The 15,232-nt window shown below is 38.3% G+C and overlaps 1 protein-coding gene across 1 annotated transcript in view; it reads right to left on the bottom strand.

Moving 5' to 3' along the window:
- BRDT (bromodomain testis associated) overlaps positions 1-935 on the bottom strand; it is a 48,350-nt gene extending 47,415 nt beyond the window's left edge. The window contains exon 1 of the mRNA XM_060006391.2: positions 747-935. Within this exon, the coding sequence (XP_059862374.1) occupies positions 747-935 (189 nt within the window). The remainder of the gene's footprint in view (positions 1-746) is intronic.
- Positions 936-15,232: the final 14,297 nt, after the last annotated feature.

The following is a 15,232-nucleotide window of genomic DNA, read 5'->3' as shown; positions in this document are numbered from 1 at the left end:
TATGGTGTAAGAAGAAATTCTAAATGTTAGTAGTAAGAATGAATTCACTACAACAATTGGTACACAAATTTAAGAAGCTATACACCTGTAACTAGAGAGAGCAACTGATTAAAAGCGATAATATAGAAACCAAAACCTTTTGCGATGAGAAACAAAGTTGATTACCATGGCATTTTTCTTCAGAGAGAAGAAAAAAAAAGCCAATAAAGAAAGAATAACGAAAGAATATAAGAGTAGAACCATCCTGGAAAATAACAAGGGCACGAAGAAAAAGAAACTAGAATTTATGGAGTCTGACAAATCCAGAGTACAATCCCAGCTCTACAGTTTACAAGTTATATTACAAATTACTTAACCATTCTGTTATCAGATGGCTAAAATTCTTAATATAAGACCTAAAGTTGAATTCTGTATGTGAAACACCTAAGTCTGTCAGGACGTGTCAAGAGTGACTTCTTGGAGAAGGGAACACTTATGACAACCTTACACCAAAAGGTCAAGGGACATATGCTATAAACAAGAAAGCATATGTTGATACTTAAAATTTACCACAACTTGCTAAAATGAGAATTTCAATGCTCAGAAAAATGAGTTTTTTGTTTTAGGAAAAAATAGTCATTGGGATATTCTTTAGTGGTGCTGAATAATTTATTTATTAAGTTAAATATATTTCATAATATTTCTATCAGAGGATATTTACAGGGTTTTACTTGTTTTAAACTAATATAATTATAAGATACACTCACAGGCAACTTTAGTTTGACAGCATCCACAGGCTGCTGAAAAGGCCAGGAAAAACTATGCTTCCACAAAGCCTTCAGGACAACTTTCTGTAGATACTGCAGTTGATTCGTCAATCGCCCATTTTTCTTAGTATTTATATATGCTGGTGGCGGAGGGTTAACAATAGCTGTTTGTCGACTTGGCAGAGACATTCTCAACTGCTTCAAGTCCTTATATTCTAATGTTGTCTATAGGTATATGCCCTAAAAAACAAACAAAAAAAGAAACCAGAAAACAAACAACAAAAAAACTGAGTTATTTTCAAAGCACCTTTAAAATGGTTTTTATAGGAACAGAAAAGTTTTCTTCAAGAGTAGCAGATTTCATATTTTAAACCATATCATGACTAGGGCAGCAAAAAAAAAAAAAAAAAAAGAAGAAGAAGAAAAAAGAAAAGCCAAATGATAAATTTATTTGTAAACAAATACGAACCTTTTTCTATGGAAGTACTAAAAGTTGTTTCATTATGTACGCTTCCATTTTGGATGATTTAAGTTATTCCAATCTTTTACAGTAATTTCTTTCTGTCTTTCTTAGACACAAATTGAGGTCTCAGCAGGAAAAGTCTATAAATTCCTGGTAAAAATGAAATAACAGGGAATGTTAAAGAGATGGTTAAAGAATAACTATCTGAGTACATCGTTATTCTACAATTATTAATCAGTGAAGGGAGAAAGGCAAAGGAATTTTTCTGGCTAATGTAAATAAAGTGATTTATTTTAAAAGTGAATTATTAGGAAGAAAAATGACAAGTGTTAATATGCTACTCTTTAGTGGATATTTCTATACCTAAAATAAAATACTTTAAAGCTTCACGAGTATTTCAGAAAGATGGTATCTAACATTCCTAGACAACATTATTACTTTAAGGATAAAAGAGCAAAGGTACTACCAAGTGTATCAGCGAAGTATGACTATTAAATAAATTGTCCATTTTTCAGTGTTAACATTTAGCCAATTTACCTTTTTTTTTCATTAAAGCAGTGTTAGTTTTCAGCTCCTGCTGCATATTAATCACTTGTGGATCCTTCATTTAAAATTGTGGCTAACTACATACAGCATAAAATTTACTATCTTAACTATTTTAAGTGTACAGTTCAGCAGTGTTAAGTATATTCATATTTTTGAGCAACTAACCTCCTGAACTTGTTCATCGCACAAAACCAGAACTCTATACTATACCTATTAAACAACTCCTCATTCTCCCGTCTCCCCAGCCTCTGGCAACCACCAATCCATTTTCTGTTTCTATGAATGTGACTACTCCAGGAATCTCACATAAGTAGAATCATACTGTATTTGTCTTTTTGTGACTGGCTTATCTATTTTAGCACAATGTCCTCAAGGTTCATCCATATTGTAGCATATGTAAGAATTTCCTTCATTTTAAGGTTTAATAATATTCCACTATACGTATACACATTTTGTCTCCCCATTCATTCATTGACAGACACTTGAGTAGCTTCCACCTCTTGGCTATTGTGAATGGTGCTGCTATAAAAACATGGATGTAGGGGCTTCCCTGGTGGCACAGTGGTTGAGAATCTGCCTGCTAATGCAGGGGACACGGGTTCGAGCCCTGGTCTGGGAGGATCCCACATGCCGCGGAGCAACTAGGCCCGTGAGCCACAACTACTGAGTCTGCGCGTCTGGAGCCTGTGCTCCACAATAAGAGAGGCTGCGATAGTGAGAGGCCCGCGCACCGCGATGAAGAGTGGCCCCTGCTTGCCACAACTAGAGAAAGCCCTCGCACAGAAACGAAGACCCAACACAGCAAAAATAAATAAATAAATGTAAAAAAAAAAAACGGATGTATAAATATCTCTTCAAGACCCTGCTTTTAATACTTAGAGATATATCCCCAGGGTGCAGAAGTGGAACTGCTAGATCATATGGTAATTTGGTAATTTTATTTTTAATTTTTGAGGAATCCCATACTGTTTTCCACAGCAGCAACACTGTGTTACGTTCCCACCATCTACAGGGTTCCAGTTTCTCCACATCCTCACAACACCTGTTACTTTGTTTGTTTAACAGCAGCCAATGTAATGGGTGTGAGGTGTTGCGGATCATTTAAAAAATACCAATGCCCTTCTGAGATGGCCCATCTCCCAAGGTCTGCTTGCCTTTTGAGACGGACCACACTCTGTCTATGGAATGTGTATCTCTCTAAATAAATCCACTTCTTACCTATCAAAAAACCCCCCAAAAAACAAAGAAACAAGAAAACAATGCCTAGGTCCAAACCTCTGGAGATACAGCTTGAGAATCAGTTTTGTTTCTTTTTTAAGTTCCCTGGACATCCTGATGTGCAGTCAGGTTTCAAACCACTACATTAAAATGAATTAACTTGGAGATGACTTATAATTTTATCTCATCATTTCACTTTTCTCCTCATCTTATACAAATATGAACTAGAACTCAATAAAAAGTCATTGAGAAAAAAAAAAAAGTCATTGAGGGGGCTTCCCTGGTGGTGCAGTGGTTAAGAATCCGCCTGCAAATGCAGGGGACACAGGTTCGAGCCCTGGTCCAGGAAGATCCCACACTGCAACGAAGAGTAGCCCTCACTTACCACAACTAGAGAAAGCCCACGCACAGCAATTAAGACCCAACACAGCCAAAATAAACAAATAAATAAACAGATAAATAGATAAATAAATAAATTTTAAAAAGTCATTGAGAAGAAAGAAGGTGCTATTCTAGTGTTGCAACTGCAACTGGCTCTTATCCTGGCTTTGCAATTATTTAAAGCTAGCCTACCTTTTGAATATCCCAATCACTACACCCTCCCTTCCCCACAGAGATAACCACTATGATGACTTCTATCTCCATACATTAAATTGTGACTGTTTCTGAACTTTTACATAAATATAGTATTATTTACTATGTATTACACTGTGCCTAGCTTTCTTTCACCAATATTGTTTTTGAGATTTATCCATGTTTTTGCCTATGTTGTTTGTTCACTTTCACTTTCATTACTGTATTCTATTCTGTATACTGTAAAATTATACTGTATTCTATTGTAAAATTATACCAAAATTTATCCATTCCTGTTGAGACTTTTGGGTTGTTTCCAGTTTTTGACTATGACAAATAATACTATGAAATGCTTTAGTGTATACGTACATGCATTATGCTGGGTATAAACCCAGAAGTAAAATTGTTGGGACATAGGTTATGCATATGTTCAGCTTTAATAGACACCACCAGTTTTCCAAAATGTACCAACTTATATACACAACAGCAGTCTAAGAATTCCAGTTATTCCATATCCTTGTCAATATTTGGTATTATCAGCTTCTTCCATTTTAGCTATTCTGGTGGGCGTATGATGGGATCTCATTGTGATTTTAATTTGTATTTCTCTGATGAGTCCTCCTCTAAAATAAATCTCAGATTCTCACTACTTCCACCACTATGACCCTAGCCCCAGTCATTATCACCTCTAACAAAGACTAATGCCATTGCCTCCAAACTGATCTGAAACCTCCCAAGGTCTGGTTCATTGTTCTGTTCCTTCCACCTCCACTCCTACTCTCCCAGCTCAATCACTTCACACCAGCCATCCTCTTCTTTGAGTTCTTTGCATCAAGCCAGTTCTGGTCTCTGGGCCTTTACACTCTGCTTGAAATGCTCTTATTCCAGACTGATTCAAAATCATCAGCTCCTGAGGGAGACTTTTCCTTCACAACCTCATTTTAAATAGGCATACTTACCCATCCTCCCCAATTCCAATCCATCAGCCATTTCTCTGCTTCACCAATATATTTTTACCTACTTGCTTACTGTCTCCCAACCCACCCTCCCACCAACTCCCAGAATGTAAACTCTATGCCGGCCACGGACCTTGTTTGTATTGATCCAATGCATAGGACAGAGCCTACATATGCTGAATTTAAGTGTTCAGGTTCAATTTTATGTTAGAAATAAAGCAGATGTGACTTGTTTATACAGGGAGAAGTAGGGAGAGAAATCAAGGATGATTTAAGTTAGTTCCTACTGCTCAGGAATCCGCCTTCAAAAAAAAATATATGAATGAATGAATATACATCAATTATAAAATGCTTTTTCCAAACCTGTTCCACTCCTCAAAACCTCAGGCCCACTATACCCATTGGCAGAGGATCTCATCTTAGTTTACATGAGAAACTTTTAAAAATTAATTTCTTAGCTTCTTTTATTTCCTACACTATTACCTCTTATTTAATAAGTGCCTCACCTCTTTTCCATAAGGACCTTCTTTCCCTTTTTCCAGAAACCTATTAGTTCATTAATAATTCCTTTATCTCCATTATTGTATGTTTCTTTTTTATTAGGTTTATGAAGCCTTTCCTCTATTTAAAGATTATGCAACACATAGTTCTGTTTCCTGCTTTGTCTTAAGGCTTCATTTTCTATATTTGTTTACATTATTAGCTTCTGCTGATATCTCTGCCTACAGACATGTTCTAATCAGCGTCTTAAAATTTTTTTTCTTAAAAACACCTTTCCATACGAAAATCTGCACGCAGACGTTTATAGCAGCTTTGTTCCTAATTGCCAAAACCTGGAAGCAACAAAGATGTTCTTCAGTAGGAGAATGGATAAACTGTGAAGCAATAGCCAGACAATGGAATATTACTTAGTGCTACAAAGAAATGATTTATACAGCCACAAAAACACATAAAGGAATATTAAATGCATAATAAGTGAAAGAAGCTAATCTGAAAAGGCTACATACTGTATGATTCCAACTATATGACATTCTGGAAAAGGCAAAACTATGGAGACAGTAAAAAGATCAGTGGTTGCCAGGAGCTGGGAGAAAAGATGGAGCATGGAGGATTTTTAGGGCAGTGAAAATACTGCCATTATACATTTGCCCAAACCCTTAGGAATTACAACACCAAGAGTGAACCCTAATGCAAACAACAGACTAAGTGATAATGCTGTGTCATTGTAGGTTCATCTATTGTAACGAATGTACCCTTTTGTTGGGGGATGCTGGTAACAAGGGAGATTATGCATGTTTTGGGGCAGGAGATATACAGGAAATCTCTGTACCTTTCAATTTTGCTGTAAACCTAAAACTGCTCTTAAAACAAACAAACAAACAAACAAACAAAACTTGGGTGCAAAAAATCTTGTAAAGGTCAAATACATCCATCTGATTTCTCCAACTCTTCTGAAACTGCTCTACCAAAGACCACTAATACCTTGAAATATTCCAAATCCCTCACTGGTGTTCCTAAGTTATCTTCCCAGACTCCTCTGTAGTGTTTGAAATGGTTAGCAACACTCTTAAAATTGTTTTCCTTTGCATCCCTTACATCCTTAGCTACTCATACCACTTCATCATATGACCGTTATATTTCAACCACACTAGTCCACATTTTCTTGCTTCTGGTACTTTGATCAGATATCTGCACCAAATTAGTCAAATCCAATACTGAAGTTTTTGTAGTATTTAGGAAAATAATACTAACTAGAAAGAACTTAAAATAGCATATATTGGGTTAAAAGCCTATATATATATATATATATGTATCTCCTGATAAGACAAAATACAATCTATATAGCATCTATAAAGGCTTTTTGCCAAAAATGTGTAACAAGCTTCTAGATTTAACTTTTCTGTAACAGAAAATTCAAGGGCTACAGCTGCATTGTCCAATGTGACAGCCTCTAGCCACATGTAATTCTGTTTATTTATTTATTTTGGCCAAACCACACAGCATGTGGGATCTCACTTCTATGACCAGGGATCGAACCCACACCCCCTGCACTGGAAGCATGGAGTCTTAACCACTGGACCGCCAGGGGAAGTCCCTAGCCACATGTAACTCTAAATTTAAATTAACCAAAATTACCTAAGTTAAAAACTCAGCAGCATTTTAAGTGCTTAATGGCCACATATGCCTACTGGCTACTGTACAGGACAGTGCAGCTATAGACCACTGCCATCATTGCAGAAGTTTTTTGACGTGCTAGAACAAATGAAACGAAAATCATAAGGAAAGAGACACATGTAGAATACGGAATATTTTATAAGACAAATGGCCCATCTTTTATAAAAAGCAAGATTGTTAAAGAAAATGAGGAATTGCTCTGAATTAAGACATAATAACTGGGGACTTCCCTGGTGGTCCAGTGGTTAAGAATCCGCCTTCCAATGCACGGGACGTGGGTTCGACAGCTGGTCGGGGAACTGAGACCCCACATGTCACGGGGCAACTAAGCCCATGCACTCTAGTGTCCGTGCCCTCTGGAGCCCACATGCCACAACTAGAGAGAAGCCTGCACGCTGCAATGAACAGACCACTTGCCACTACGAAAGATCCTGCATGCCGCAGCGAAGATCCTGTGTGCCGCAACTAAGACCCGATGCAGCCAAATAAATAAATAAATATTTTTTAAAAAAAGACATAACAACTGAACTCAACTTACCACCCTATATCAAATCTTGGTTTGAGATCAACTACTGAAGACATTTTTGGGGACAACTAGGGAAATCGAGGGAATTTTGATAGGTGTGAGAACAGTAGGGTAATTATGTAAGGAAAAAAAAGTTTAAATACATGCTCAAAAAATTTGGTGTGAATAGCCACATCTGTGAAATATGTTTAAATGGTTTTGGGGAAAAACCTATACAGACAAGCAAACATGGCAAAATGTTGACAATTGTTGGTAGTTATACAGGTGTCCTTTGTACTACTTTATCCGTTATTCTATATGTCAGAAATTTTTAATAATAAACTTAAAGTGCACTGCGATTGAAGGCAGCAGATGGACTGACCATGGACAAGAGCTCTGATAATTATCACTGGGCAAAAGAATAGCTAATATTTGGTAATCTGATGATGATCTCAGAAGTGCTCTGCATTGGCTACAGGCCCTGGTTTCTTTGAGGTGAAATTCTGTCCAGCAATAGAGAGCTAGGAATTATCCCCTTTATAAAATATTCTTTGTAATTATCCCAGTCTTACTGTTCAAATTATTTTAATCTTTTCTTTCTTATTTAAAATTTTTTAAAAAGGAGCTATGTGGCTTTAAAAGATATTTGGCAAATTTCTGTTAGATAGCTGCCAATTTCACTGTTTTATTTTACATTCTCTAAAGACTGTTATTATTTTTTGCTTTTACTCTTAATTAAGAATAAACAAAAAATGCCAGCATCATGGTCCAGCAACATACCCTCTAAAAGATTCACCTTAATTGACATAATGGTAGGTCACAATTAGTAAGGTGTCAGAAGTAATTTGTCATTTAAATAGATTGGTTACTTCAAGATTTTCTCTAAAATTACTTCACTCCAACTTACTGAACTATGGAGTTACAAGTCTACTGGGAACTATGCATAATCCATGGCCTATACTGCTTATGTGAAAATCCACTGTTGTTTCTAATGGTTATGATGAGCTGTCATTTTATTGTTATTTCTGCTTTCAAAACATTTTTTACCCATGGATATATTTCTAAAAAGAAAGATAGCATGGGCAGATGAAATCTAATGTCACTAAGAATTGAATGTTATGTAACAACCACCAGTTACAACTGCTCAAAAACAATGTATCATAAATGATTATTAAAAGTTCTGGTTTAGGGTCTTCCCTGGTGGCACAGTGGTTAAGAATCTGCCTGCCAATGCAGGGGACACAGGTTTGAGCCCTGGTCCGGAAAGATCCCACATGCCGCGGAGCAGCTAAGCCTGTGCGCCACAGCTACTGAGCCTGTGCTCTGGAGCCAGAGAGCCACAACTACTGAAGCCCACATGCCTAGAGCCGGTGCTCCACAACAAGAGAAGCCACTGCGATGAGAAGCCCACGCACTGCAACGAAGACCCAACGTGGCCAAAAATAAATTAATTAATTAATTTAAAAAAAATTCTGGTTTACTTTGATAAAGATAATCACATAATAATGTAGCATCACCTTGTCAATTATTCTACGGTTCCATGGGCAAGTTGCCTGAAAATCAGATCCCTTTCGTCCACACAATAGCTCATTATAAAATAATCTTGGGAATTCTGGAGAAATTCTTAAAGATAATATATCATTTATGGATTTCAAAAATAAACAAGTTTATTTGAATTTTAACATCCACATGGTTTGAATGGTATACAACAAAGTTTCCTTTCCCATTCTTGTCCCCCAGCCAACCAGATCCCCCTCCTTACTCTTAGCAATTTCTTGGGTATCCTTTTAGAAACTGGTTCTTTACACTTAATTCATCTTAGAAAATGTCCCAGAGCAGCCCCCTCCCTCCTTAATGCCTGCGTAGTACGTAATCTTATGGATGTGGACATATGGATATTATAAGCAATGTTGCAATGAATATCTACTCACTAATAAGTAAATATATTGTTGCATATGTATGCCAAAACCTATTGGATATATTTCTTCCTTTCTTCTTTTTCTTCTTTTGGCCTGGCCTACTGGATTTATTTCTATTGGCAATTTCTGGGCCAATGCATTTAAATTTTGCTAGATGTTTAATTGTTCTCTATAGGTTATTCCAACTTATAGAGTGAAATTTTAAACTTCTAAGAAAAAGAGAGCCTTTGGGATTGTTGTGAATGTTTCAGTCATCCCTGACAAATACATATAGGCCAAAGATTTCCTGAAATGCACACACAAGCTAAAAAATGTTTCCAAAATGTTACAAGAAACATATAAGTTATTTTGCTGTGTGGTGGCACTTCTGGTTGGGTTCATAGATCTTACACATGCAGGGAAGCAGTACAGCATAAAAAGCTTGGATTCTTTAAGAGTTCTCATCACAAAAAAAAATTTTTTCTATTGCTTTAATTTTGTACCTATATGAGATGATGGACATTTACTAAATGTATTGTGATAATCACTTCATGATATATGTAAATCAAATCATTATGCTGTACACCTTAAACGTATACAGTTCTGTAAGTCAATTATATCTCAATAAAACTGGAAGAAAAAAGAAAACAATAAAAAGAAACCACTGTCTAAGAATCTATTGGTCTCGTCTGATTTTCTAATTTAGTTTGGTTTCGTATACTTAACATGTCCTGAAATTTACCTTTTTTTCCCTGTTTTAAATTATTTTTTCTTAAAAGCCTCTGGTGTTATATCCCTCAAAGCATTCTCTTTTTTTCTATTTGGGTTTTGTGTGTTTATTAGGTTTGTAAAAGTCTGCTTATTAGTTTCTTTTCAAATACTCCTATCTCTTGTATATCCTGAATAAAAGTGGTGATAGTGAGGTGAAAAAAAAAGTCTGGATTCTGAATATCAGATGCCTCTAGGGCTCAGAAAGATCAAAAGCAATCTGCCCTGTGATGAGCTCAAATACTGACTACAAATCCTGCACCATCAAATTAGCCATCTCCAGTTCAAGGGAGAAAATGGTTTCTTTGAAATAAAATCAGGCTTTATTTAAGGTCAAACAGGTAATTTGTAGAAAATGTATATTCTTCACAATGCTTCAATCTTCTCATCTGCTCCTTCCTCAATCTTCTTGTCTGAACTCTTTTCCCAGATACTCTAGATAATACCCCTGCTGAAGGTCCTTGCTCTCTTCTGCCTGTATCTTCAATACTTCTATACTAGCTTACCCTCCATATAAACTTTCTCAAGTCTCCTTAAAAATTCCTCTCTTGATCCTATTCTATCCTTGTAGTCTCAATCTTCTCTCTTCTGTATCTCACACCAGAGCATCCTAAAAAATGACAGTCTTTACTCCCCACATCACACATGCCTTTTTCCTGCCATTCCTCTAAAACTCCCCTTACACTAAGGTTAATACTTACGATATTTACTTGTTAAATCCAATGGATTCTTTTTGAAACTTATACCTTACTTGACCTCTCAGCTATATCTGTCACTAGACTATTGTGACTCTCTTGAAACTCTTTTCTGGTTTCCAGGATACCACTTTCCCCAGATTCTGTTTGTTCACTTACTAAATATTTACAAAGCACCTACAATGGTGGCAAGCACTGAGCTAGGAATTGGGGGATACAATAATCTCTTTACAGAGACTTATAAAATAGGCAATTCCAACAGGATACATATAATTATTGCTGTGACAGAGGTTAAGAGGGTGCTAAGGGAACAAATAGGTGGGTCAGATTAGAATTCCAGAGAAATCCATAATCTCATCTTCTGCTAACCCATTAATATCCTCCAGTTTTTCCTTTGTCTTCTTTACTACTTTTCTGCAGATCTCAGCCACTCCAAGGCATCAAATACCTCTAAACAACTGACTCTTGAATATAAATTTACATATTCTGAATACTTATGGTGTTCCTAATTTCCATCTCCCAAACCACTCCTTTTGTTCAATCACTTGTTATCTCCCACCTGAATTCATGCAATGGTGATGCTGTGATTTTTGTTCAGCAACTTAAGATCATACTGCTCAACCTATAGCCCTTCATGACATACCAATAAACAAACCCTCTTATGGCCCCTTGCCTATCTCACTAGACTCATCTCTTCCTACTCTCCCAACACAGTGCCAGCCATGTTCAAAAATTTGCCAGTTTTCCACTGTCCCACCTACTCTTGTGCTCTCACGTCTATGCTTTTGGAAAATTTCCCCTCCTCACCAGAGCTCCCCTCACTCTTTAGACTAACTTCTATTTCATCTCAAGACCCAGCTCAGTTATTGCCTACCCAGAACCCTCCCTTGCTCCCTTCCAACCACCTGGGCCCTTCCCACAGGTCCCAAAGCACCCTGTACGTACCTCATTTTAATTCTTAACACAATCCAGCGCCTTGAGGCCTGCCCTAACTCCAGATTCCGCAACACCCAACAGAGGGTTTAATATGTTCCAAGGGCTTAATGTTAGTTGAACGAATAAATGAATCAAGGATGGGAAATTTCCTGTCCCAAATGATCACGCCCAGAATAAACACAACAAAAAAAGTCAGCTACAGCTAAAGTTCCATGTTTTCTCCTTCATTCCCGAAACTACAGTACAAGCAGCGATCCATCAATCCAAGACCTAAGAGAACTACAAAGGCCATGACTGTTTTTCACATGGGGAGGTGGCTGGACAGCCCTTCCTTGGACCAACCTTCCTCTTCTCACCCCTTCCTTGGAAAAAAAAAATAACCACCACCACCACCAAGCGTAAGAGAAAAGCCAAAAACATTTTAGAGGGTCCACTGGGGCAATGAGCTTGCAGCTGGTAAGGCCAAAGAAAAGCAATCGGCAGCTCACCTGGACTAAAGGCACACGCCGGGATGGCCTCTCTAACGGCCTCTGCTGTCGCACAATGTTGATGGGGGAGGGGAAGAGAGGAAAAAACGGTTATTCCCCACCCAGGGTGACAGCGAGGGCTCGGATCCCAGAGTAGTGCTTCCCGCAAGGGGCTCCCTTACCCCTTGTGGAAAGGACCTTCTCTGACTGTCCGCTTCAGCTTTCACGAGATGAAGCGCTGCAGGGAAGCACCTTTCCACCACCCGTCGCCACCAACTCTCGCCCCAATGGCGGCCGCTAGCAGGCAGCAACTGGCGCCTTTATTGGCGATCCTCCGGGGGCAACCTGCCCATTGGCTGGAGCGCATCACGTGGCCCGGCCTGGAGTTCGACCGCCTGAAAGGTGCTTGAGGTCTGAGCTCTGCGGCCCCAGGCTTGAGCGTGGATCGGAGATCGTTCACTCACCACGTGCACGTTTGCTGTGTGCTTTCTGAATGCCAGGCCCCGTACAGGGAGCTGAGGATTTAGGAGTAGGAGCGCCGCCCTGAAGGCTTTTACCCTCAAAACAAGTCAGTGGATTAGCCCCCATGTCGTTTAGGGGATTCGTGAGTTTTGCCTTGCGGTGTTGTCATGTTTTTCATACTTTCCTCCCACCCTCCCCAAAGCTCCATTCTCTTGAACGTAGTGAGTACTCAGCATGTGGTAGCAGCTGAGGTTGGAGCCAACATGGTTCATTGGGTTTAAAATAGCACTTAAGATCTGTTTCACAACAGCTGAGTAAGGAGACTGAGTTTGGATTTTGAGAGTCTTGACCACTACCTCATCATTATTTGTGGATGTGAATTAGAAAAATGTATTCAGCACAGTAGTTGTCTTTTGGACCCAACCGCAAACAGTGTTTCTAAATTCGTTAATATTCATTCCTAGATGGAAGGGTGGAAGAGGGAGGGGAGGACAAGAACAGATGACAAACTGCTTGAGAAATCCGTCAAAAACCAATCAACCTCCAGTTTCCTGAAGCGCAAATCTGAGGGTCATTAACAGCTTGGCATGGCTTGATTCAGTCGTTTTTATGTGAGAGAAAATGTCCTCAGGACTAAGTGTTCACAAGGAAGCCACACACTACTAGAGGTCAACATAAATAACTAGCTGCAGGCATTTTTACATTAGAGAGACTCTTCTTACTCAAAAAGCTGAAAATGCTTTTCTTTAGTGAAAGAAAGGACTAAAGGTCTTTGTTTCCAAGTAACCCAATGACCAAGAATTGTGTGGAAGAGTTAATACCATAGCGTTTACTTTATTTAGATTTAATACTTGTGTTCTTGTTTTTGTTGTATAAAATCTCATTATGCAGGGAAAAGGTAAGGCTTAGGGTGTAACCTAGGTACAGACCTCTGGTGTGACCATCACACCATGAAAGAGCTAAGGGTTAGAGGGGTGGGATAGGGAGGGTGGGAGGGAGATGCAAGAGGGAGGAGATATGGGGTATATGTATATGTATAGCTGATTCGGTTTGTTACAAAGCAGAAACTAACACACCATTGTAAAGCAATTATACTCCAATAAAGATGTTTAAAAAAAAAAAAAGAGCTAAGGGAGGTCAAGGGAAATAAAACCCAGGAATGACAGTGCAAATCTTGCTCAGTGTCAACTTTTTGGCTCTCCTGAGAACCAGTGGAAGGGATAAAGGCACACTCCACTGAGAAGCCTGAGTAATCTTTTTAAAAAAGCTAAATCTCATCATGTTAACACTCTTAAAACCATTCAATTATTTTCCATTATTTTAAAGATAAAGATCAAAACTCTTAGGATGAACTACAGGGTCTTACTTATCTATCTTCAGCGGCAACCACCCCTCCAGCAATGCTCCCATCTCCAGCCACTTACCTTTCAGCTCTTCCCAGTACCCTGTTTCCTCTCTCTCTCTCTGCTTCTGTACTGGGCTCTTCTCTCTTCTTCTTCCATCCCACACTCAGGTGTCAACCTAAAGTCATTTCCTCAAGGAGGCCTCCACTAGATTAGGTCTTCCTGTTACACTCATTACACTCTCATTACAACTTAATTACATAGCACTTATTACTAAATTGTACTTATATAGCCGGGGTTATATTTCATGTCTTATTTTCCCCACTAGGCAGTAAGCACCATGAGTGCAAGGTATCAAAAGCCTCTAAAGTGTATTATCATTGAGTATATTATCCTTTGATCCTGCTGGGTTTTAAGAACTGTGACAAAATCACATTTGAATTAAGGGTGGGGATGGGTGGGGAAAGGAAGTGTGACAAAACCAGATTTGAGTTTTTGAAAAACTTAAAATGGTTGCAAAATTGAAAAGATATGGAGAATGGATTTATTTGGGAGTAGACTCCCCAGGATTTGGTGTTAGATGAGATGTAAAGATGACTTGGGGTTTCTGGCTTGAAGAAGGCACCATTTACGGGGAAGGGGATTGTAGGAGGGGAAAGCAAGTTTGATGGAGTGGGGAGAGCATTAGTTCAGTTTTTTTTTTGGGGGGGCAGTTTATTTTTCCTTCTGTTCTTAGTGGAATTTCTATCATTTAGCAGATTTACTTTCAAGAGTTCTCCTTAACTTTATCTTCCCATTCATTCTACTGATTTTTATTAATTTTATTTTTTTAATACAGCAGGTTCTTATTAGTTATCTATTTTATACAAATTAGTGTCAATCCCAATCTCCCAATTCATCACACACCCCCACCCCCCGCTTTCCCCCCTTGGTGTCCATATGTTTGTTCTCTACGTCTGTGTCTCTATTTCTGCCTGGCAAACCGGTTCATCTGTACCATTTTTCTAGATTCCACATATATCTATGATATTTGTTTTTCTCTTTCTGACTTACTTCATTCTCTTTGACAGTCTCTAGATCCATCCATGTCTCTACAAATGACCCAATTTCGTTCCTTTTTATGGCTGAGTAATATTCCATTGTATAATGTACCACATCTTCTTTATCCATTCGTCTGTCGATGGGCATTTAGGTTGCTTTCATTACTGGGCTATTGTAAATAGTGCTGCAATGAACATTGGGGTACATGTGTCTTTTTGAATTATGGTTTTCTCTGGGTATATGCCCAGTAGTGGGATTGCTGGGTCATATGGTAATTCTATTTTTAGTTTTTTAAGGAACCTCCATACTGTTCTCCATAGTGGCTGTATCAATTTACATTCACACCAACAGTGCAAGAGGGTTCCCTTTTCTCCACACCCTCTCGAGCATTTATTGTTTGTAGGTTTTCTGTTGATGCCCATTCTAACCAGTGTGAGGTG

This window comes from Delphinus delphis, chromosome 1, assembly GCF_949987515.2.
Source record: "Delphinus delphis chromosome 1, mDelDel1.2, whole genome shotgun sequence".
Taxonomy (NCBI): Eukaryota; Metazoa; Chordata; class Mammalia; order Artiodactyla; family Delphinidae; genus Delphinus; species Delphinus delphis.
Note: the sequence above shows the minus strand (reverse complement) of the source record. Positions and strands in the feature narration are given on the sequence as shown.